This window comes from Nerophis lumbriciformis, linkage group LG18 (genome assembly GCF_033978685.3).
Source record: "Nerophis lumbriciformis linkage group LG18, RoL_Nlum_v2.1, whole genome shotgun sequence".
In the NCBI taxonomy this organism is placed as follows: domain Eukaryota; kingdom Metazoa; phylum Chordata; class Actinopteri; order Syngnathiformes; family Syngnathidae; genus Nerophis; species Nerophis lumbriciformis.
In genome coordinates, this window is record NC_084565.2 from 42,669,474 (window position 1) to 42,696,220 (window position 26,747).

The window sequence follows — 26,747 nt, forward strand, 5'->3', positions numbered from 1 at the left end:
CGTCTGGGTCGTGACAGCGTGGCACGCGAAAGTTTGTACTGCATTGGATCAGTCTCCTTTCTTTAACAGGCAAAAGCTTTATAACCTCACCATACCTGCCAACTTTTGAAATCAGAAAAACCTAGTAGCCAGAGTCCAAGGGCCGCAGGCCCCGGTAGGTCCAGGACAAAGTCCTGGTGGAGGGTTCAGGGCTTCGCCCCCCGACGCAAAATGATTATTAGCATTCAGACAGGTTAAAATGTTGCTAAAACCATCACTTTTCTATCAGTCACAGTGACTTTTCAAAACAAAAATATTACAGCAAAAATCATATGGGTTGATTGACATGTTTATTCTGTAAGCTAACTTCAATAGTTTGAAATTATTTTGACAGTTAATGCCAGTTATCCTGTCAACCTTTCACAAGACTTCAATTTGTTCATTGAAAGTATAAACACTTTTTACAGTAAACAAATGGTAAAACAGTACTAAACAATTCCATTAAAAAAAAAATTGGTGTCATTATTAACTTTCTGTCCAAGCTTGTATAATCTACTGCCTTGTTCAATTGTAAAAAATATTCTGTGCCTAAAATTCACATTTCTATCACAATTATCATACTGTAAACATGGTAAGCTAACTTCATTAAAATTAATAGTCCTGTCAATAGCATGGAATTACAATTCAAATGTAGTTTTTTTGTAAGCCTTTCAAAAGAATTCAAAATATGAAAAATTTATGAAAATTAATTGAAGCCATCAGACACTTGAAAAGTGGCACATCACATCTCTAATGTAATCATTTGAACTTTTCAACAGAAATAGCACTGCAAAAATATGAAGGACATACTTCTGTATTTTGGTAGTTATGCTGTCAACATTTAACAAGATTTCTTCAACTTGGAATTGAAAGCATAAATAGTATAAACACTTTTAACAGTATGTCGTGCTGTGAAATACAGCCGACAGGATTGCGCACCAAACACGAAGCAAGGCCAAAGCGCATATGCATGGTGCAGGAGAACAAAGGACTTCTTTCATTTAAGGTTTGTGATAAACCATCAAACTCATTTGTTAAAAGGACTCTATAGTAATATAAAGCGAATTTTTCTGGACATTATCATGCAAGAAAAGTTTATTTTTGGGACCGCGATCACCGCGTAATGATTTTTAAAGGTTGCATTACAAACATTTAACTGTCCCATGTGATCAGCCAGTGCGATTGGAAGTCCATGCTCAATTATTGCCTCCGTAAATAAAACTTCGGCATTTATCACATCCAAAGAATCTGTTTGGGCGACGAAAAACATTGAAAGTTTTCCACTTGTATCGCTAGCAACGGCATTAGACTTGTGTTTTTTTGTCCCTACGTGGTCTTTTACATCGCTAATTCCTCCGTGTCCGATCGAAAAATCTTGTCTGCACAAGGTGCAATTCGCGTAGTTTTCACCCTTTTTTTTTTTTTTAATGAATGAAAAACCATATTTTTTATCACTGCAACCGTAACCCGGAATAGGTTGATGAAAACCGTACGAATTACGGGAAAACCGGAGTAGTTGGCAGGTATGCCTCACTAATGCCTTGCATCGTCTATATTAGATATATAACAACGGGCGGATGGCGGGCGGGTGCAGTTCTGATCAAACGTTACATCGGGTGGATGGCGGATGGTTGACGACTTTCTGATGCGGTTGCGGATGAAATAATTGCCTATCCGCGCATCTTTAATATATATATATATATATATATATATATATATATATATATATATATATATATATATCATAATGGTTTTGAAAATGAAAAATATCAAAATGGTCCCTTCAAGCTTTAATTTTTCAGTGTCAGTGGCAGAAGTTTTAACGCCCCTGAACTAGACAAACAAACCTATACACCATTTAGTCTTTGTTTTGGGAGGAACCCTGAAGAAGGGGAGAATACAAACGCCACACAGAGATTCCAACCCTCGATCTATTGACTGGGACCAACATGCTAACCACCTATCCCCCGCGCTGACGTGGTCCTAACCGCATGGCCCCGCGCATGTGCTTATCGCCAAGCAGGACCATTATTCCTCTGCTCGGCTCCGGAGATAAGCGGCGGTGTTTATTTGTTATCATCCGCACCAACAGAAAGCAGAGGAGGGGGTCGCAGTGATGGCCGCTCGCTAAACATTCATACATCACGCTCATAATCATCTTCATTCCTTTCAAAAGGCTGACAGCACGTCGCAGGTGATTAATAGCTTCTATCTGGAGTTGGAATATTAAGAGCACGTTCTCATTTCCTGAAGTGGGCTCTTCCCGCTCCACACGCACAATACTCTTGCAGAATACTGATCCAACAAAGATGTCATTTTTTTTTAAATGTTTTTTGGTTTTGTTTAGTTTTTTGTCTTGGACCAGTTGTTCCTCCCAGGGAATTCAAGTCGCAAGTCGCTCCCAAGCTCTTTACGACACTTAAAGCTGAGTAGAAAAACCACCAGAGACAGAATAGGTATTTTGTAATATACAGGTAAAAGCCAGTAAATTAGAATATTTTGAAAAACTTGATTTATTTCAGTAATTGCATTCAAAAGGTGTAACTTGTACATTATATTTATTCATTGCACACAGACTGATGCATTCAAATGTTTATTTCATTTCATTTTGATGATTTGAAGTGGCAACAAATGAAAATCCAAAATTCCGTGTGTCACAAAATTAGAATATTACTTAAGGCTAATACAAAAAAGGGATTTTTAGAAATGTTGGCCAACTGAAAAGTATGAAAATGAAAAATATGAGCATGTACAATACTCAATACTTGGTTGGAGCTCCTTTTGCCTCAATTACTGCGTTAATGCGGCGTGGCATGGAGTCTATGAGTTTCTGGCACTGCTCAGGTGTTATGAGAGCCCAGGTTGCTCTGATAGTGGCCTTCAACTCTTCTGCGTTTTTGGGTCTGGCATTCTGCATCTTCCTTTTCACAATACCCCACAGATTTTCTATGGGGCTAAGGTCAGGGGAGTTGGCGGGCCAATTTAGAACAGAAATACCATGGTCCGTAAACCAGGCACGGGTAGATTTTGCGCTGTGTGCAGGCGCCAAGTCCTGTTGGAACTTGAAATCTCCATCTCCATAGAGCAGGTCAGCAGCAGGAAGCATGAAGTGCTCTAAAACTTGCTGGTAGACGGCTGCGTTGACCCTGGATCTCAGGAAACAGAGTGGACCGACACCAGCAGATGACATGGCACCCCAAACCATCACTGATGGTGGAAACTTTACACTAGACTTCAGGCAACGTGGATCCTGTGCCTCTCCTGTCTTCCTCCAGACTCTGGGACCTCGATTTCCAAAGGAAATGCAAAATTTGCTTTCGTCAGAAAACATGACTTTGGACCACTCAGCAGCAGTCCAGCTCTTTTTTTCCTTAGCCCAGGTGAGACGCTTTTCGCGCTGTTTCTTGGTCAACAGTGGCTTGACACGAGGTATGCGGCAGTTGAAACCCATGTCTTTCAAGCGTCTCTTGGTGGTGGATCTTGAAGCACTGACTCCAGCAGCTGTCCACTCCTTCTGAATCCCCCCCACATTTTTGAATGGGTTTTTTTTCACAATCTTGACCAGGGCGCGGTGATCCCTATCGCTTGTACACTTTTTCTGACCACAGTTTTTCCTTCCCTTTGCCTCTCCATTAATGTGTTTGGACACAGAGCTCTGAGAACAGCCAGCCTCTTCAGCAATAACCTTTTGTGTCTTTCCCTCCTTGTGCAATGTGTCGATGGTTGCCTTTTGGACAGCTGTCAAATCTGAAGTCTTCCCCATGTTTGTGTAGGCTTCAGAACTGGACTGAGAGACCATTTAAAGCCCTTTGCAGGTGTTTTGAGTTAATCAGCTGATTAGTTTGTGGCACCAGGTGTCTTCAAAATTTAACCCTTACACAATTTTCTAATTTTGTGACACACGGAATTTTGGATTTTCATTTGTTGCCACTTCAAATCATCAAAATTAAATGAAATAAACATTTGAATGCATCAGTCTGTGTGCAATGAATAAATATAATGTACAAGTTACACCTTTTGAATGCAATTACTGAAATAAATCAAGTTTTTCAAAATATTCTAATTTACTGGCTTTTACCTGTATTTGCAAAGCTTTGCATATATACATTGAGACCAGTCCAGCATAGAACATTCAATCGCGCCGCCAAGATGGTCTGCCCCCCCCCCCGACAAAACCCTCTCTCCTCTTAAGTCTCTCTTCCTCCCACCCTGGCAGTCATGTCTCTCCAGCCAAAACACATGCCCATTATCTCTCTCTCTAACATTCCCAGTCCACAATCATTCACAACACGTTCTCTTAGATTTCCATGTTATGATACATGTTCACATTATTTATTGACTGTATCTAAAAAAGATACAAATATATTTTTATTTAAATGAAGATATGAAATAATCCTAAATGAAATACAATGACTCGGTTTATATTATTGTATATACTAGGGCAGGGGTCACCAACGCGGTGCCCGCGGTCACCAGGTAGCCCGTAAGGACCAGATGAGTAGCCCGCTTGCCTGTTCTAAAAATAGCTCAAAGAGCAGCACTTACCAGTGAGCTGCCTCTATTTTTTTATTTTTTTTTTTATTTACTAGCAAGCTGGTCTCGCTTTGCTCCACATTTTTAATTCTAAAAGAGACAAAACTCAAATAGAATTTGAAAATCCAAGAAAATATTTTAAAGACTTGGTCTTCACTTGGAATAAGCGGTAGAAAATGGATGGATGGATGGGTCTTCACTTGTTTAAATAAATTAATTTATGTTTTACTTTGCTTCTTATTACTTTTAGAAATACAATTTTAGAGAAAAAATACAACCTTAAAAATGATTTTAGGATTTTTAAACAAATATACCTTTTTACCTTTTAAATGTCTTCCTCTTCTTTCCTGACAATTTAAATCAATGTTCAAGTAAATTTTTATTTTTTTTATTGTAAAGAATAATAAATATTTTAGCTTCTGTTTTTTCGACGAAGAATATTTGTGAAATATTTCTTCAAACTTACTATGATTAAAATTAAAAATTAAAAAATCTGTAGAATCAAATTTAAATCTTATTTCAAAGTATTTTGAATTTCTTTTAAAATTTTTGTTCTGGAAAATCTAGAAGAAATACTGATTTGTCTTTGTTAGAAATATAGCTTGGTCCAATTTGTTAAATATTCTAACAAAGTGCAGATTGGATTTTAACCAATTTAAAACATGCCATCAAAATTCTAAAATGTATCTTAATCAGGAAAAATTACTAATGATGTTCCATAAATTCTTTTTTTAATTTTTTTCAAAAAGATTCAAATAAGCTCGTTTTTCTCTTCTGTTTGTCGGTTGAATTTTGAATTTTAAAGAGTCGAAATTGAAGATAAACTATGTTTCAAATTTTTATTTTAAATTTTTTCGTGTTTTCTCCTCTTTTAAACCGTTCAATTAAGTGTTTTTTTTTCATCATTTATTCTCTACAAAAAACCTTCCGTAAAAGGAAAAAAAAAATGTATGACGGAATGACAGACAGAAATACCAATTTTTCTATATATATAAATGTATTTATTTAGCTATTCTTGTTTAAATCACACTTACGTGTAACTTACAAATGACAATATATTTATTTATTTAAGTGTGTATCAAACTGGTAGCCCTTCGCATTAATCAGTACCCAAGAAGTAGTTTTTGGTTTCAAAAAGGTTGGTGACCCCTGTACTAGGGCATCAAATCAGTGTCAGTTGAGTCGGTCCATAGGTTGCCTGTAGGGATTTTTAATGTCCAGCAGATGTCAGTATTTAGTGACACAGTATCGACACAGTATCAATACAGTTTTGCAATGTGTCGAAACGCTTCATGACGCCTCATCAACCCATCACTAGGAAACAGCTAATGGCTACCAAGAAAACACGAAACAAAAGGGCTCGGAGAAAGCAAACTACAAGTAGCTAACAGGAACAGCTTACCGCTACAAGGACAAGTAGTAGCACGACAGGTAGTAGCTGTAACGATCGACACAGGTAGAAATGACAACAACAAGTATTAGCGACAATAATCCAGCCCTGACTGGAGGGGAAGGCAGGTTTAAATAGCAGCTGGCTGATTGGCACCTGGGCCATACTTGCCAACCCTCCCGGATTTTCCGGGAGACTCCCGAAATTCAGCGCCTCTCCCGAAAACCTCCCGGGACAAATTTTCTCCCGAAAAACTCCCGAAATTCAGGCGGACCTGAGTGACGTGTTGACAACACACAACAACAGTGTCTACCGTAAAGCAGTTCGTCTGCCGTAAACAGCAATGTTGTGACACTTTTAAACAGGACAATACTGCCATCTACTGTACATGCATATGTGACCCACCCATAATGTGTCACATTTTTGTGTTGATTTATTTATTTTATTTTGTGGTTTGAATTCGTTTTTGGAGCTGTCATTACACATTTATCAGTATTCACATTGGTCAGTAGGGGGCAGTAGGGCGTTTCTTCCCAATTGAATGCTATCGCCTGCAGACCGGAAGTGGCTTGTCATTCTGATGAGCGCGACCAGTCTGTGAACAATTGAAACGTCCTGTGTGCTTTTTCCTCCTGTATAACAGGTTAGTTTTGGTGAATCAACTCACTGAATAATATCCATGTGATCTTTATAAGTTTAAGTACACATTCTGATGGTGGAGCCTAACTCTAAAGTGTTTGTGAGTTGTAGTTTGTAAATGAACACTGAAATTCAAGTATTTATTTTATTTATATATATATATATATATATATATATATCTAGAATTCACTGAAAGTCAAGTATTTCTTATATATATATATATATATATAACTTAACCACGCCCCCAACCACGCCCCCCGCCCCACCCCCGACCACGTCCCCGCCCCCACCCCCTGAAATCGGAGGTCTCAAGGTTGGCAAGTATGACCTGGGCACACCTGGTGTCAATCAGCCGCAGCTGAGGGGATGCAGCACTCGGGGAGACAATCAGGAAATAACCAAAATAAGAGCGCTGACAGGAAATGACAGAGGAAACAAAGACCATTGCAGTTATGGTTGCCCTCAGAGGGCCGCTTTTAACAATGAGTAATATATGAATATACATGTGTATATATAATACATTAACAACATATTTGTTTACATAAGCTGCAAAAAAAATATTAAAATGTTACTTTACAAACCTGGAGCTCAGTCACCAGAATTTTACAGTAAAAGCAGTGGGTTTTTTTACAGCATATAAAAAAACTTTAATATTATTATTATTAATGTATTATTATCTCCATCTTTTTTTCTTTTTTTTTTGTATTTTATTTTATTTTATTTTTTTCTGTTTATGAGTTTGAACATCAAATATGTTGTCTTTGTAGCATATTCAACTGAATATGGGTTGAAAATGATTTGCAAATCATTGTATTCCGTTTATATTTACATCTAACACAATTTCCCAACTCATATGGAAACGGGGTTTGTATGTACAGTGAATATATATGTACAGTATGTGTGTACACTGAATGTGCGTGTGCATGTACGAACTTTGAGTGTGTAGGTACGTACTCTATTTGTAATTTTTTTAATTTATTTTTTTTACAATTTAAAATGTGCGTTCACGACCGCACAGAACCGCACCTGCTGGTACGCTTCGACGTCTGGGAGCAGGGCAACGTCAGCCCCTCGCAGCTGGCCGACAAACTGCAGGGGGCGCTGCGCCACACCCTGTGCGACGCCGTCATGGAGCTGAGGGTCCTGCCCAACCCGCTCTGCCTGCCGTGTCCTGCAGCCAAAGCCCACAAGGAAGAAGTCAAAGGTGAGTGTGGGAACCAAAATTCACTGCTTTTACACTCCCGCCGCTACTGCTGAATTCTGATTTTTACGTCAAATCAAACGGCGCCATGTTTAATATTGTCGCAATTTTATTGCCGACAAAGCGAGGGCGCCCGATGGAAAACTCTGTGCAATTAGTACATAATTAATACTTACAGTGCAAACACTTTGTAGGGCGCAACATCGGACAGGACTGGTACACTCTGCTTTTTTTTTTAGCAAGGCAACACCTGTACGCTACTGCCATCTAGCATCTTGGAATCGCAACTGCATGCAAAGTCCACCATGTAATACTTGCAAATGAAACTGAGAAATTAGATAAGGAAACAGGATTTTTAGCACAGCTCTTTTTAAAATGTTACATTGAAAATGAGATTTTTATCATTAAACAATTAACTTTTATTAACACACACACAAAATTACCAAAAATGACTGGTACCAAAGGTACCATTGTTTGTGTGTGTGTGTGTGTGTGTGTGTGTGTGTGTGTGTGTGTGTGTGTGTGTGTGTGTGTGTGTGTGTGTGTGTGTGTGTGTGTGTGTGTGTGTGTGTGTTTTTGTTTGTTTGTTTTTTCGTTTGTTTGTTTGTTTGTTTTTTCGTTTGTTTGTTTTTTCGTTTGTTTGTTTGTTTTTTCGTTTGTTTGTCTGTTTTTTCGTTTGTTTGTTTTTTTCGTTTGTTTGTTTGTTTGTTTTTTCGTTTGTTTGTTTGTTTTTTTCGTTTGTTTGTTTGTTTGTTTTTTTCGTTTGTTTGTTTTTTCATTTGTTTTTTCGTTTGTTTGTTTTTTCGTTTGTTTTTTCGTTTGTTTGTTTTTTCGTTTTTTTTTTTTTTTGTTTGTTTGTTTGTTTTTTCGTTTGTTTGTTTTTTCGTTTGTTTGTCTGTTTTTTCGGGGTTTTTTTTTTGTTTGTTTGTTTTTTCGTTTGTCTGTTTTTTCGTTTGTTTTTTCGTTTGTTTTTTCGTTTGTTTGTTTGTTTTTTCGTTTGTTTTTTCGTTTGTTTTTTCGTTTGTTTTTTCGTTTGTTTGTTTGTTTTTTCGTTTGTTTGTTTGTTTTTTCGTTTGTTTGTTTTTTAGTTTGTTTGTTTGTTTTTTCGTTTGTTTGTCTGTTTTTTCGTTTGTTTTTTCGTTTGTTTTTTCGTTTGTCTGTTTTTTCGTTTGTTTTTTCGTTTGTTTGTTTGTTTGTTTTTTCGTTTGTTTGTTTTTCGTTTGTTTTTTCGTTTGTTTGTTTTTTCGTTTGTTTTTTCGTTTGTTTGTTTTTTAGTTTGTTTGTTTGTTTTTTCGTTTGTTTGTCTGTTTCTTCGTTTGTTTTTTCGTTTGTTTTTTCGTTTGTCTTTTCGTTTGTCTTTTCGTTTGTTTTTTCGTTTGTTTTTTCGTTCGTTTTTTCATTCGTTTTTTCGTTCGTTTTTTCGTTTGTTCGTTCGTTCGTGCGCTAATAAATATATATATTTTTTGATAGTTATATCTCTTTTTTTTTTATTGCAACATTTAAAAACAGGCTGATTATGTTAACTGTGCTGACCAATTGTTTTATCATTTTATTCATCATCTCATTTGCAAGTGTGACATTAAGTTGCAATTACAGTTACAAGTCCAAGAAGTTAAATGGCAGTAGTTTAGTTTTTTTTTGTTGCGCCCTAAAAAGTGTTAACGCTGTAAGTATTGTACTTATTACACACCGGCTGTTTGATTGCAACATGCGTCTTAGTTGTTGTTTTCATTAACACATTTGTAGGTGTTGAAATCTGCATGTTAATTGGCCTATGCTAATCAGTAGCATCTCAATGGCAAAGCCAATGTATGTTAGCATCAAGCTAGCACAACTTTGGAAAAAGTTTACCTACGTTAGAGCGCTTTTTGAGTCAATTGGCATTGGCATTGAAAATCGCTTAGGTGGTCTGCTCTCAGTTGGCAGGTATGGTATCGGGACAACCCTACTATAAAATATTGTTGTGATCTCCAGGCCTGTCGAGTCCGGCTGAGGTGAAGGAGGTCAAGGACAGTCCCAGGCAACGTAGCGGGTCGCGGGTCTTTAAAAGCAGCCCCTCCCCCATCACCTTGACGCAAAGCGGCGCCGTGACCGGGCCCGGCACGCCCGAGTCCACCACCCCCACCGGGAAGAGCACACGCCGCAGCTTCTGGGACATACTGGTCAGTCCCGTAGAGGTTTAACAATCGTGTGGTTGTTAAATCCCCGTTGTCCCCCGCCAGAGTAAGCCCGACTCTTCGGAGTTGGGAAGCCCAAAGACGACCGACGACATCGTGCAAGAGAGAGGTGAGGAGGGACGCGTGGCCCGGCGGCGGCACAAGACGGAGAGCGTGAAGCGACAGTGGACCCAGGAGGGAGTCAGCGAGCTGGATCACCCTATGAGGTTTGTTCTTCTCCAACACCAATCCTTGTTCCGTGCTGACCTGCAGACTCCCTTAGGAGGCAGGCGTGCCAGCTGGAGGAGGGCGACGCCGGCGCCCTGCATCCCGTCTACCAGCTCACCTCCCAGCCGTGGATCGCCTTCATGGCCGAGCTGGGTACTCTTGACTCTTTCTCCCCCGAGTCACAGGATGCATGTTCTGACCAAGGTCTGCTTGGACACAGGCTGCCCCTCCATTCAGCAGTGCACGGCCCAGATCGCCTCTCACTTCCTGCTGCCGTCCATCCTGGCCGAGTTGGTGGGTCTGGTCGGCTCCCTGGCCAGCGACACCAGTGTCAAGATCTTTGCCAAGACCAGGTGAGCCTGCATGCAGGGTGGTCCAAAACCAAAGGTGTGTCCCTGATCCTAATGCCAGCTTCCCTTTACCTCGGAAGTTAGAAGTCGGAGTGTTCCAGTTACCATGTCTCACACTATTATGTTAGATCCACTATGGACTGGACTCTCACTATTATGTTAGATCCACTATGGACTGGACTCTCACACTATTATGTTAGATCCACTATGGACTGGACTCTCACTATTATGTTAGATCCACTATGGACTGGACTCTCACTATTATGTTAGATCCACTATGGACTGGACTCTCACACTATTATGTTAGATCCACTATGGACTGGACTCTCACACTATTATGTTAGATCCACTATGGACTGGACTCTCACTATTATGTTAGATCCACTATGGACTGGACTCTCACACTATTATGTTAGATCCACTATGGACTGGACTCTCACACTATCATGTTAGATCCACTATGGACTGGACTCTCACACTATTATGTTAGATCCACTCTGGACTGGACTCTCACACTATTATGTTAGATCCACTATGGACTGGACTCTCACACTATTATGTTAGATCCACTATGGACTGGACTCTCACAATATTTTGTTAGATCCACTATGGACTGGACTCTCACACTATTATGTTAGATCCACTATGGACTGGACTCTCACTATATTATGTTAGATCCACTATGGACTGGACTCTCACACTATTATGTTAGATCCACTATGGACTGGACTCTCACACTATTATGTTAGATCCACTGGACTCTCACACTATTATGTTAGATCCACTATGGACTGGACTCTCCCTATTATGTTAGATCCACTATGGACTGGACTCTCACTATTATGTTAGATCCACTATGGACTGGACTCTCACACTATTATGTTAGATCCACTATGGACTGGATTCTCACACTATTATGTTAGATCCACTATGGACTGGACTCTCACACTATTATGTTAGATCCACTATGGCCTGGACTCTCACTATTATGTTAGATCCACTATGGACTGGACTCTCACACTATTATGTTAGATCCACTATGGACTGGACTCTCACACTATTATGTTAGATCCACTATGGACTGGACTCTCACACTATTATGTTAGATCCACTATGGACTGGACTCTCACACTATTATGTTAGATCCACTATGGACTGGACTCTCACTATTATGTGTGATCCACTATGGACTGGACTCTCACACTATTATGTTAGATCCACTATGGACTGGACTCTCACACTATTATGTTAGATCCACTATGGACTGGACTCTCACACTATTATGTTAGATCCACTATGGACTGGACTCACACTATTATGTTAGATCCACTATGGACTGGACTCTCACACTATTATGTTAGATCCACTATGGACTGGATTCTCACACTATTATGTTCGATCCACTATGGACTGGACTCTCACACTATTATGTTAGATCCACTATGGACTGGACTCTCACACTATTATGTTAGATCCACTATGGACTGGACTCTCACTATTATGTTAGATCCACTATGGACTGGACTCTCACACTATTATGTTAGATCCACTATGGACTGGACTCTCACTATTATGTTAGATCCACTATGGACTGGACTCTCACACTATTATGTTAGATCCACTATGGACTGGACTCCCACTATTATGTTAGATCCACTATGGACTGGACTCTCACTATTATGTTAGATCCACTATGGACTGGACTCTCACACTATTATGTTAGATCCACTATGGACTGGACTCTCACACTATTATGTTAGATCCACTGGACTCTCACACTATTATGTTAGATCCACTATGGACTGGACTCTCACTATTATGTTAGATCCACTATGGACTGGACTCTCACACTATTATGTTAGATCCACTATGGACTGGACTCTCACTATTATGTTAGATCCACTATGGACTGGACTCTCTCTATTATGTTAGATCCACTATGGACTGGACTCTCACACTATCATGTTAGATCCACTATGGACTGGACTCTCACACTATTATGTTAGATCCACTATGGACTGGACTATCACTATTATGTTAGATCCACTATGGACTGGACTCTCACTATTATGTTAGATCCACTATGGACTGGACTCTCACACTATTATGTTAGATCCACTATGGACTGGACTCACACACTATTATGTTAGATCCACTATGGACTGGACTCTCACACTATTATGTTAGATCCACTATGGACTGGACTCTCACACTATTATGTTAGATCCACTATGGCCTGGACTCTCACACTATTATGTTAGATCCACTATGGACTGGACTCTCACACTATTATGTTAGATCCACTATGGACTGGACTCTCACAATATTATGTTAGATCCACTATGGACTGGACTCTCACACTATTATGTTGGATCCACTATGGACTGGACTCTCACTATTATGTTAGATCCACTATGGACTGGACTCTCACACTATTATGTTAGATCCACTATGGACTGGACTCTCACACTATTATGTTAGATCCACTATGGACTGGACTCTCACACTATTATGTTAGATCGACCAAAACTAATGAGAAGTGCAAATAAATAAGGATATTATAGAAAGGGACATCATTGTTTACATCCAGAGTATGTACAGTATATTTCCTGCTGGTATCATATCATTATGGACAATACATAAGGTTACTTGAATCAGAACATCCTAAACATGCCAAAGCAAGGTTGATAGTCTGGTGAAGCAGAATGTGTTGAAATATTCCAAGTTGATGTCTCTTCCCAGCTGCCCAGCAACTGGAGACATCTTCGTGCCTTCCACCATGCTCCAAAACCTCTGGCTGCGTCCTGAGGCTTCCAGAAGCTTCATTCTGGTGGGGAGAAACTTCCACCAGTGGCACTGCAGCACAGAGCAAGGTAACCTTCCTCCTTTTTTAAAAAAAATTTGTAGGTCCTTTTTCTGCAAGAACTCTCCTCCCTGTCTTGTTTGACGACACCTTTAAATGATCTTTGAAACTTATTTGACTAAACACAGCAATTAACTGCTTTTTTATGCTTTTTTGTCAGGTTAAGAACGTTAAAATGGGACTTGAAATGATTAACAACGGTTTTATCACGGCCACAGTTTGACCCTTTAAAGCAGTGTTTTTCAACCTTTTTTGGAGCCAAGGCACATTTTTTGCGTTGAAAAAAAATGCGAAGGCACACCACCAGCAGAAATCATTAAAAAACGAAACTCAGTTGACTTTAAAGCATAACCAAGCATGCATCACTATAGCTCTTGTCTCAAAGTAGGTGTACTGTCACCACCTGTCACATCACACCCTGACTTATTTGGACTTTTTTTTGCCGTTTTCCTGTGTGTAGTGTTTTACTACTTGTCTTGCGCTCCTATTTTGGTGGCTTTTTCTCTTTTTGTTGGTATTTTCCTGTCGCAGTTTCATGTCTTCCTTTGAGCATCTACTTTGTTTTAGCAATCAAGAATATTTCAGTTGTTTTTTATCCTCCTTTGTGGGGACATTGTCGATTGTCATGTCATGTTCGGATGTACATTGTCTTTGCTCCGCAGTAAGTCTTTGCTGTCGTCCAGCATTCTGTTTTTGTTTACCGTATTTTCCGCACCATAAGGCGCCCTGGGTTATAAGCCGCGCCTTCAATGAACGGCATATTTCAAAACTTTGTCCACCTATAAGCCGCCGCGCGTTATAAGCCGCATCTAACTGCGCTAAAGGAATGTCAAAAAAACAGTCGGATAGGTCAGTCAAACTTTAATAATATATTAAAAACCAGCGTGATGTGGGCGCGCATGGAGTCGTATATCAACATGGACGGAGCTGCGTGAAAAAAGCCACCCGGCCTCTTCGCGTAAACTTCCCTTAACCACTCGCTCATCTTTTCTTCATCCATCCATCCCTTCGAGTTAGCTTTTATGATGACGCCGGCTGGAAAGGTCTCTTTTGGCAAGGTCTTCCTTTTGAATATCACCATGGGTGGAAGTTTCTGGCCATTAGCATGGCAAGCTAGAACCACAGTGAAGGACGACTTCTCATTCCCTGTGGTGCGAATATTCACCGTACGTGCTCCCGCTGTATCCACAGTGCGGTTCACAGGAATATCAAAAGTCAGTGGAACCTCGTCCATGTTGATAATGTTCTCTGGCCGGATCTTTTTTTCAGCTATCTTGTTTTTACAATATGCACGGAAAGTAGCCAGCTTTTCTTGAAAGTCTTTAGGCAGTTGCTGTGAAATAGTAGTCCGTGTGCGGATGGAGAGATTGCGTCTTTTCATGAACCGGAAACCTGTCGCTTAGTAGGAGCCATTTTGTGGTCTTTACAGATGAAAACACACAAAGGAAATGAAACGTAATATCCGCGCGCTTCTTCTTCTTCTACGCGGGCGGGTGGTTGCTTACAGTAGAAGAAGAAGCGCTTCCTGTTCTATGGGGGCGGGTGCTTACCTTGGCGGTTGCTTGCGTAGAAGAAGAAGCACTTCCTCTTCTACGGGGAAAAAAGATGGCGGCTGTTTACCGTAGTTGCGAGACCGAAACTTTATGAAAATGAATCTTAATATTAATCCATATATAAAGCGCACCGGGTTATAAGCCGCACTGTCAGCTTTTGAGTAAATTTGTGGTTTTTAGGTGCGGCTAATAGTGCGGAAAATACGGTACTTTGTAGCCAGTTCAGTTTTAGTTTCGTTCTGCATAGTGTCGGAGGCAGATATTTTCATATATCCGAATTTAAGTTGTACTTCTTCCATTTCTTTGTCCATATTTGAAAACAGCTCGTGTTTTCCATTTCTTCTCTTGATGCTCTGTCAGCAAGCAAACTGTGTGTGTTAACCTTGAGTTCTTTGGAATGTATTATGGCTAGGGAGACGTTGTGCTTGTATTATGGCTAGGGAGGGGAAAAGGAAAGAGAGGTTTTTGGCGTTGGGAAGACAGACCATTTTGGGAGGCGCGAGAGAATGTTCTGGGGTTAGACTGGTCTCAATCAAAAATGTATATTGGCAAAGCTTTGAGAATATACAACAAAATACCTATTCTGTCTCTGGTGGTTTTTCAACTCAGCTTTAAGTGTCGGAAAGAACTTGGGAGCGAATTGTGACTTGAATTCCCTGGGAGGAACAACTGGTCCAAAACGCAACAATAGCAATGCCTTTTCTTAGGGGCACTCACCTTTTTGTTTATCTTTGGTTTAAGCATTAAATACCTTTTTTACCTGCACGCTGCCTCCCGCTGCATCCGACATCTACAAAGCAATTAGCTACCGACTGCCACCTACTGATATGGAAGAGTATTACACGGTTACTCTGCCGAGCTCTAGACAGCACCGACACTCAACAACAACACATCATTTGCAGACTATAATTACTGCTTTGCAAAAAATATTCTTTACCGCAAATATGTGAAATTAGACTATCTCCCACGGCACACCGGACTGTATCTCACGGCCGCGGCACAGTGGTTGAAAAACACTGCTATAAACATATATTTTATTTTCATTCTTGTTCAATGAGTAGATCATTCTGTGTGAATTTGTGTAAATGAGACAAGCATGAAGGCTTTGATGTCAGTGTACAGTACGTGCTTCTTTTTGTCTTTTTATATGTATATATATATATATATATATATGTCTTAATAAAGTTATCCAAAAAATAGTGCTCGATACCGTAGTAGAGCGCAATATATGTATGTGTGGGGAAAAAAAATCACAAGACTACTTCATCTCTACAGGCCTGTTTCATGAGGGGTTCCCTCAATCATCAGGAGATTTTAATGGAAGCATTCGCATACCATGGTTTATATAGGGCACAGAGTGGGTGGGTACAGGCTGGCGTAGGGGCGTGGTGATTGGCTCATGTGTTACCTAGGAGGTGTTTCCGTCTGTGGCGGCATGCTGATACAATTTCGCTGCGCTTGTTGAGGGATGACAGGTCTGGACGGTAAATAATAAACAGTTTCTCTTTCAAGCATAGGTTGCATCTTTTATTACCACTATTGTAAGGTGTGCTGGATGCAAGAATTTGCCATGTTATTGAATATTCAACGTTATTGTCTTTGAGGTCCCAAATGTGTTTGCTGAGTTCTGTGGTATTCCGCAGGTTTTGGTTCCTGAAAGAAGCCTTGTGATTGTTCCATCTGGTTTTAAACTCTCCCTCGGTTAATCCTACATATGAGTCGGATGTGTTAATGTCCTTGCGTGTTACCTTAGTTGGTAAACAACTGATGTTTGTAAGCACCCCCCGTTGAGAGGGCAATCAGGTTTCTTGCGGCAGTTGCAGCCTTTGTTGGTTTTGGAGTCGCTCTGTCCGGGGGCCGACGGCTCATTTGCAATTGTTTTGTTGTGGTTTGAGATAATTTGTCGTATATTGTTCATACAGCTGTAGCTCAATTTAATGTTGTTCTTGTTGAATACTTTTCTTAGGGTGTTGCCTTTGGGGAAGTGTTTGTCAATCAGAGTGAGGAATTTGTGGCCAATGTTAGTTGAGACGTTTTTTGCTAGTTGAGACGTACCTACCCACTCTGTGCCCTATATAAACCATGGTATGTGAATGCTTCCATTAAAATCTCCTGATGATTGAGGGAACCCCTCATGAAACAGGCCTGTAGAGATGAAGTAGTCTTGTGATTTTTTTCCCCACACATACATATATATATATATATATATATATATATATATATATATATATATATATATATATATATATATATATATATATATATATATATATATATACATATATATATATATAGATTGAAGCCAACAAGCAAACCGTCAACTTCCTTGACGTCACTTTCAACCTGAGAAATAACAGCTACCAACCATTCACGAAACCCAACACAACACTCCAATACGTGCACCATGACAGCAACCACCCACCCACCACCACGAAAAGAATACCTACCGGAATCAATAAAAGGCTATCGATGCTGTCATCTAGCAAAGCTGAATTTGACCAAGCAACCCCCCCATACCAAAAAGCCCTTGATGAAAGCGGATACAATTTCACCCTCACCTATGAACCCACGCCAGGAAACCAGCCAAAAAAGAACAGAAAACGAAACGACATCATCTGGTACAACCCCCCATACAGCAAAAACGTCTCAACTAACATTGGACACAAATTCCTCAATCTGATTGACAAACACTTTCCCAAAGACAACACCCTAAGAAAAGTATTCAACAAGAACAACATTAAATTGAGCTACAGCTGCATGAATAATATACGACAAATCATCTCAAACCACAACAAAACAATTGCAAATGAGCCGTCGGCCCCCAGACAGAGCGACTCCAAAACCAACAAAGGCTGTAACTGTCGAAAGAAACCTGATTGCCCTCTCAACGGGGGGTGCTTACAAACATCAGTTGTCTACCAATCTAAGGTAACACGCAAGGACATTAACACATCCGACACATATGTAGGATTAACCGAGGGAGAATTCAAAACCAGATGGAACAATCACAAGGCTTCTTTCAGGAACCAAAACCTGCGGAATACCACAGAACTCAGCAAACACATTTGGGACCTCAAAGACAATAATGTTGAATATTCAATAACATGGCAAATTATTGCATCCAGCACACCTTACAATAGTGGTAATAAAAGATGCAACCTATGCTTGAAAGAGAAACTGTTTATTATTTACCGTCCAGACCTGTCATCCCTCAACAAGCGCAGCGAAATTGTAACAGCATGCCGCCATAGACGGAAACACCTCCTAGGTAACACATGAGCCAATCACCACGCCCCTACGCCAGCCTGTACCCACCCACTCTGTGCCCTATATAAACCATGGTATGCGAATGCTCCCATTAAAATCTCCTGATGATTGAGGGTACCCCCCCTCATGAAACAGGCCTGTAGAGATGAAATAGTCTTGTGATTTTTTTCCCCACACATACATATATTGCGCTCTACTACGGTATCGAGCACTATTTTTTGGATAACCTTATTAAGACATATATATATATATATATATATATATATATATATATATATATATATATATATATATATATATATATATATATATATATATATATATATATATATATATATATATATGTATGTATATGTGTGTGTGCGTGTGTGTCTTAAAGGGGAACTACACTTTTTTTATTTTAATTTTGCCTGTCATTCACAACCCTTATGTTAGACAAGAACACATGTTTTTATTTCGGAATGCATTCTAAGTCGTAAAATACAGCAAGTACGAGGTGGCTAACAATGCAGCTAACTTCAAAGTTCTCAAAAAAAAAACCTCCAAAAATGCTACTACATTCACATCTGGCGACCTGAATATTAACCAAGTATTAGCAAAATTGTTATTATAAGGGCTGACGCAGACGGACTATTTTCACAGAGAGCTAACTTTTGACATATTGGGCCGCTGAGCTGCTGTGTCGCCTCTGAGCTGGTGACAGTTCGTTCGAAATGATAAATCACGCCTCTCACCTGGATAGTAGAAGTTCTGTGGCCATAAACCGAGAAGTTGGTCAGCTTTGACATTCAACCTCGACGCGGAGAAAAACACGAAACGGATGTAGGATAAGATTATCGCAAATCATCAAGATTTTCAAATTTGAATAATAGGATATCGAGACTGATTTGGTGGATTTAAATATTCCTTCTTTATAAATATCAACCTGTTGGTAGGTTGTTATGGTATTGTAAATGGGTAGTTGATGGGTAGATTTGTATTCTACTAAATTTTGTATATTATATGATGATGTATATTTTAACTCTGTGTCCATAAACTGTACACTTCTAGGGATTACTCTGATATTAACAAAATAAACGATTACGTCATATAAAATTGTCTTTAAATAAATTAAAATAAAATAAAATAAACGGAGCTCATCCTCCTTATATTCAGGCTCAAAAATATACAAAAGAAACGATAATGTCATATAAAATTGTCTTTAAATAAATTAAAATAAAATAAAATAAACGGAGCTCATCCTCCTTATATTCAGGCTCAAAAATATGCAAAAGAAACGATAATGTCATATAAAATTGTCTTTAAATAAATTTAAATAAAATAAAATAAACGGAGCTCATCCTCCTTATATTCAGGCTCAAAAATATACAAAAGAAACTATAATGTCATATAAAATTGTCTTTAAATAAATTAAAATAAATGTGTCATATAAAATTGTCTTTAAATAAATTAAAATAAAATAAAATAAACAAAGCTCATCCTCCTTATATTCAGGCTCAAAAATATACAAAAGAAACGATAATGTCATATAAAATTGTCTTTAAATAAATTAAAATAAAATAAACGGAGCTCATCCTCCTTATATTCAGGCTCAAAAATATACAAAAGAAACGATAATGTCATATAAAATTGTCTTTAAATAAATTAAAATAAATGTGTCATATAAAATTGTCTTTAAATAAATTAAAATAAAATAAAATAAACAAAGCTCATCCTCCTTATATTCAGGCTCAAAAATATACAAAAGAAACGATAATGTCATATAAAATTGTCTTTAAATAAATTAAAATAAAATAAACGGAGCTCATCCTCCTTATATTCAGGCTCAAAAATATGCAAAAGAAACGATAATGTCATATAAAATTGTCTTTAAATAAATAAAAATAAAATAAAATAAACAAAGCTCATCCTCCTTATATTCAGGCTCAAAAATATACAAAAGAAACGATAATGTCATATAAAATTGTCTTTAAATAAATTAAAATAAAATAAAATAAACGGAGCTCATCCTCCTTATATTCAGGCTCAAAAATATACAAAAGAAACGATAATGTCATATAAAATTGCCTTTAAATAAATTAAAATAAAATAAAATAAACGGAGCTCATCATCCTTATATTCAGGCTCAAAAATATAAGTTGCTGGATCATATTTTCTCAGCTTTGACATTCAACCTCGACCCGGAGAAAAACACGAAACGGATGTAGGATTAGATTATCGCAAATCATCAAGATTTTCAAATTTCAATAATAGGATATTGAGACTGATTTGGTGGATTTAAATATTCCTTCTTTATAAATATCAACCTGTTGGTAGGTTGTTATGGTATTGTAAACGGGTAGTTGATGGGTAGATCTTATAATTTGTATTCTACTAAATTTTGTATATTATATGATGATGTATATTTTAACTCTGTGTCCATAAACTGTACACTTCTAGGGATTACTCTGATATTAACAAAATAAACGATTACGTCATATAAAATTGTCTTTAAATAAATTAAAATAAAATAAAATAAACGGAGCTCATCCTCCTTATATTCAGGCTCAAAAATATACAAAAGAAACGATAATGTCATATAAAATTGTCTTTAAATAAATTAAAATAAAATAAAATAAACGGAGCTCATCCTCCTTATACTCAGGCTCAAAAATATGCAAAAGAAACGATAATGTCATATAAAATTGTCTTTAAATAAATTTAAATAAAATAAAATAAACGGAGCTCATCCTCCTTATATTCAGGCTCAAAAATATACAAAAGAAACGATAATGTCATATAAAATTGCCTTTAAATAAATTAAAATAAAATAAAATAAACGGAGCTCATCATCCTTATATTCAGGCTCAAAAATATAAGTTGCTGGATCATATTTTCTCAGCTTTGACATTCAACCTCGACGCGGAGAAAAACACGAAACGGATGTAGGATTAGATTATCGCAAATCATCAAGATTTTCAAATTTCAATAATAGGATTTTGAGACTGATTTGGTGGATTTAAATATTCCTTCTTTATAAATATCAACCTGTTGGTAGGTTGTTATGGTATTGTAAACGGGTAGTTGATGGGTAGATCTTATAATTTGTATTCTACTAAATTTTGTATATTATATGATGATGTATATTTTAACTCTGTGTCCATAAACTGTACACTTCTAGGGATTACTCTGATATTAACAAAATAAACGATTACGTCATATGAAATTGTCTTTAAATAAATTAAAATAAAATAAAATAAACGGAGCTCATCCTCCTTATATTCAGGCTCAAAAATATACAAAAGAAACGATAATGTCATATAAAATTGTCTTTAAATAAATTAAAATAAAATAAAATAAACGGAGTTCATCCTCCTTATATTCAGGCTCAAAAATATACAAAAGAAACGATAATGTCATATAAAATCGTCTTTAAATAAATTAAAATAAAATAAACGGAGCTCATCCTCCTTATATTCAGGCTCAAAAATATACAAAAGAAACGATAATGTCATATAAAATTGTCTTTAAATAAATTAAAATAAATGTGTCATATAAAATTGTCTTTAAATAAATTAAAATAAAATAAAATAAACAAAGCTCATCCTCCTTATATTCAGGCTCAAAAATATACAAAAGAAACGATAATGTCATATAAAATTGCCTTTAAATAAATTAAAATAAAATAAAATAAACGGAGCTCATCCTCCTTATATTCAGGCTCAAAAATATACAAAAGAAACGATAATGTCATATAAAATTGTCTTTAAATAAATTAAAATAAATGTGTCATATAAAATTGTCTTTAAATAAATTAAAATAAAATAAACAAAGCTCATCCTCCTTATATTCAGGCTCAAAAATATACAAAAGAAACGATAATGTCATATAAAATTGTCTTTAAATAAATTTAAATAAAATAAAATAAACGGAGCTCATCCTCCTTATATTCAGGCTCAAAAATATACAAAAGAAACGATAATGTCATATAAAATTGTCTTTAAATAAATTAAAATAAACGGAGCTCATCCTCCTTATATTCAGGCTCAAAAATATGCAAAAGAAACGATAATGTCATATAAAATTGTCTTTAAATAAATTAAAATAAAATAAAATAAACGGAGCTCATCCTCCTTATATTCAGGCTCAAAAATATACAAAAGAAACGATAATGTCATATAAAATTGTCTTTAAATAAATTAAAATAAAATAAAATAAACGGAGCTCATCCTCCTTATATTCAGGCTCAAAAATATACAAAAGAAACGATAATGTCATATAAAATTGTCTTTAAATAAATTAAAATAAATGTGTCATGTAAAATTGTCTTTAAATAAATTAAAATAAAATAAAATAAACAAAGCTCATCCTCCTTATATTCAGGCTCAAAAATATACAAAAGAAACGATAATGTCATATAAAATTGTCTTTAAATAAATTAAAATAAAATAAAATAAACGGAGCTCATCCTCCTTATATTCAGGCTCAAAAATATACAAAAGAAACGATAATGTCATATAAAATTGTCTTTAAATAAATTAAAATAAAATAAAATAAACGGAGCTCATCCTCCTTATATTCAGGCTCAAAAATATACAAAAGAAACGATAATGTCATACAAAATTGTCTTTAAATAAATTAAAATAAAATAAAATAAACGGAGCTCATCCTCCTTATATTCAGGCTCAAAAATATACAAAAGAAACGATAATGTCATATAAAATTGTCTTTAAATAAATTAAAATAAAATAAACAGAGCTCATCCTCCTTATATTCAGGCTCAAAAATATGCAAAAGAAACGATAATGTCATATAAAATTGTCTTTAAATAAATTTAAATAAAATAAACGGAGCTCATCCTCCTTATATTCAGGCTCAAAAATATACAAAAGAAACGATAATGTCATATAAAATTGTCTTTAAATAAATTAAAATAAAATAAAATAAACGGAGCTCATCCTCCTTATATTCAGGCTCAAAAATATGCAAAAGAAACGATAATGTCATATAAAATTGTCTTTAAATAAATTAAAATAAAATAAAATAAACGGAGCTCATCCTCCTTATATTCAGGCTCAAAAATATACAAAAGAAACGATAATGTCATATAAAATTGTCTTTAAATAAATTAAAACTAAATTAAATAAACGGAGCTCATCCTCCTTATATTCAGGCTCAAAAATATGCAAAAGAAACGATAATGTCATATAAAATTGTCTTTAAATAAATTAAAATAAAATAAAATAAACGGAGCTCATCCTCCTTATATTCAGGCTCAAAAATATACAAAAGAAACGATAATGTCATATAAAATTGTCTTTAAATAAATTAAAATAAATGTGTCATATAAAATTGTTTTTAAATAAATAAAAATAAAATAAACAAAGCTCATCCTCCTTATATTCAGGCTCAAAAATATACAAAAGAAACGATAATGTCATATAAAATTGTCTTTAAATAAATTAAAATAAAATAAAATAAACGGAGTTCATCCTCCTTATATTCAGGCTCAAAAATATACAAAAGAAACAATGTCATATAAAATTGTCTTTAAATAAATTAAAATAAAATAAACGGAGCTCATCCTCCTTATATTCAGGCTCAAAAATATGCAAAAGAAACGATAATGTCATATAAAATTGTCTTTAAATAAATTAAAATAAATGTGTCATATGAAATTGTCTTTAAATAAATTAAAATAAAATAAAATAAACAAAGCTCATCCTCCTTATATTCAGGCTCAAAAATATACAAAAGAAACGATAATGTCATATAAAATTGTCTTTAAATAAATTAAAATAAATGTGTCATATAAAATTGTCTTTAAATAAATTAAAATAAAATAAAATAAACAAAGCTCATCCTCCTTATATTCAGGCTCAAAAATATACAAAAGAAACGATAATGTCATATAAAATTGTCTTTAAATAAATTAAAATAAAATAAAATAAACGGAGCTCATCCTCCTTATATTCAGGCTCAAAAATATGCAAAAGAAACGATAATGTCATATAAAATTGTCTTTAAATAAATTAAAATAAAATAAAATAAACTGAGTTCATCCTCCTTATATTCAGGCTCAAAAATATACAAAAGAAACGATAATGTCATATAAAATTGTCTTTAAATAAATTAAAATAAATGTGTCATATAAAATTGTCTTTAAATAAATTAAAATAAAATAAAATAAACAAAGCTCATCCTCCTTATATTCAGGCTCAAAAATATACAAAAGAAACGATAATGTCATATAAAATTGTCTTTAAATAAATTAAAATAAAATAAAATAAACGGAGCTCATCCTCCTTATATTCAGGCTCAAAAATATATAAAAGAAACGATAATGTCATATAAAATTGTCTTTAAATAAATTAAAATAAATGTGTCATATAAAATTGTCTTTAAATAAATTAAAATAAAATAAAATAAACAAAGCTCATCCTCCTTATATTCAGGCTCAAAAATATACAAAAGAAACGATAATGTCATATAAAATTGCCTTTAAATAAATTAAAATAAAATAAAATAAACGGAGCTCATCCTCCTTATATTCAGGCTCAAAAATATACAAAAGAAACGATAATGTCATATAAAATTGTCTTTAAATAAATTAAAATAAACGGAGCTCATCCTCCTTATATTCAGGCTCAAAAATATACAAAAGAAACGATAATGTCATATAAAATTGTCTTTAAATAAATTAAAATTAAATAAACGGAGCTCATCCTCCTTATATTCAGGCTCAAAAATATGCAAAAGAAACGATAATGTCATATAAAATCGTCTTTAAATAAATTAAAAATAAATGTGTCATATAAAATTGTCTTTAAATAAATTAAAATAAAATAAAATAAACGGAGCTCATCCTCCTTATATTCAGGCTCAAAAATATGCAAAAGAAACGATAATGTCATATAAAATTGTCTTTAAATAAATTAAAATAAAATAAAATAAATGGAGCTCATCCTCCTTATATTCAGGCTCAAAAATATACAAAAGAAACGATAATGTCATATAAAATTGTCTTTAAATAAATTAAAATAAAATAAAATGAGCTCATCCTCCTTATATTCAGGCTCAAAAATATACAAAAGAAACGATAATGTCATATAAAATTGTCTTTAAATAAATTAAAATAAAATAAAATAAACGGAGCTCATCCTCATATTCAGGCTCAAAAATATACAAAAGAAACGATAATGTCATATAAAATTGGATTTAAATAAATTAAAATAAAATAAAATAAACGGAGCTCATCCTCCTTATATTCAGGCTCAAAAATATACAAAAGAAACGATAATGTCATATAAAATTGTCTTTAAATAAATTAAAATAAATGTGTCATATAAAATTGTCTTTAAATAAATTAAAATAAAATAAAATAAACGGAGCTCATCCTCCTCATATTCAGGCTCAAAAATATGCAAAAGAAACGATAATGTCATAAAAAATTGTCTTTAAATAAATTAAAATAAAATAAAATAAACGGAGTTCATCCTCCTTATATTCAGGCTCAAAAATATACAAAAGAAACAATAATGTCATATAAAATTGTCTTTAAATAAATTAAAATAAAATAAACGGAGCTCATCCTCCTTATATTCAGGCTCAAAAATATACAAAAGAAACGATAATGTCATATAAAATTGTCTTTAAATAAATTAAAATAAATGTGTCATATAAAATTGTCTTTAAATAAATTAAAATAAAATAAAATAAACAAAGCTCATCCTCCTTATATTCAGGCTCAAAAATATACAAAAGAAACGATAATGTCATATAAAATTGCCTTTAAATAAATTAAAATAAAATAAAATAAACGGAGCTCATCCTCCTTATATTCAGGCTCAAAAATATACAAAAGAAACGATAATGTCATATAAAATTGTCTTTAAATAAATTAAAATAAACGGAGCTCATCCTCCTTATATTCAGGCTCAAAAATATACAAAAGAAACGATAATGTCATATAAAATTGTCTTTAAATAAATTAAAATTAAATAAACGGAGCTCATCCTCCTTATATTCAGGCTCAAAAATATGCAAAAGAAACGATAATGTCATATAAAATCGTCTTTAAATAAATTAAAAATAAATGTGTCATATAAAATTGTCTTTAAATAAATTAAAATAAAATAAAATAAACGGAGCTCATCCTCCTTATATTCAGGCTCAAAAATATGCAAAAGAAACGATAATGTCATATAAAATTGTCTTTAAATAAATTAAAATAAAATAAAATAAATGGAGCTCATCCTCCTTATATTCAGGCTCAAAAATATACAAAAGAAACGATAATGTCATATAAAATTGTCTTTAAATAAATTAAAATAAAATAAAATGAGCTCATCCTCCTTATATTCAGGCTCAAAAATATACAAAAGAAACGATAATGTCATATAAAATTGTCTTTAAATAAATTAAAATAAAATAAAATAAACGGAGCTCATCCTCATATTCAGGCTCAAAAATATACAAAAGAAACGATAATGTCATATAAAATTGGATTTAAATAAATTAAAATAAAATAAAATAAACGGAGCTCATCCTCCTTATATTCAGGCTCAAAA

The 26,747-nt window shown here is 35.0% G+C and overlaps 1 protein-coding gene across 2 annotated transcripts in view; it reads left to right on the forward strand.

Annotated features, from left to right (window-relative positions):
* The window catches only part of szt2 (SZT2 subunit of KICSTOR complex), a 332,720-nt gene that overhangs the window by 244,411 nt on the left and 61,562 nt on the right, over positions 1 to 26,747 (forward strand). For both annotated transcript variants that reach the window (XM_061978415.1, XM_061978416.1), the window contains 6 exons: positions 7,599 to 7,784; positions 9,756 to 9,943; positions 10,004 to 10,164; positions 10,221 to 10,318; positions 10,386 to 10,518; positions 13,258 to 13,388. In XM_061978415.1, coding sequence (XP_061834399.1) covers positions 7,599 to 7,784; positions 9,756 to 9,943; positions 10,004 to 10,164; positions 10,221 to 10,318; positions 10,386 to 10,518; positions 13,258 to 13,388 — 897 coding nt within the window. The remainder of the gene's footprint in view (positions 1 to 7,598; positions 7,785 to 9,755; positions 9,944 to 10,003; positions 10,165 to 10,220; positions 10,319 to 10,385; positions 10,519 to 13,257; positions 13,389 to 26,747) is intronic.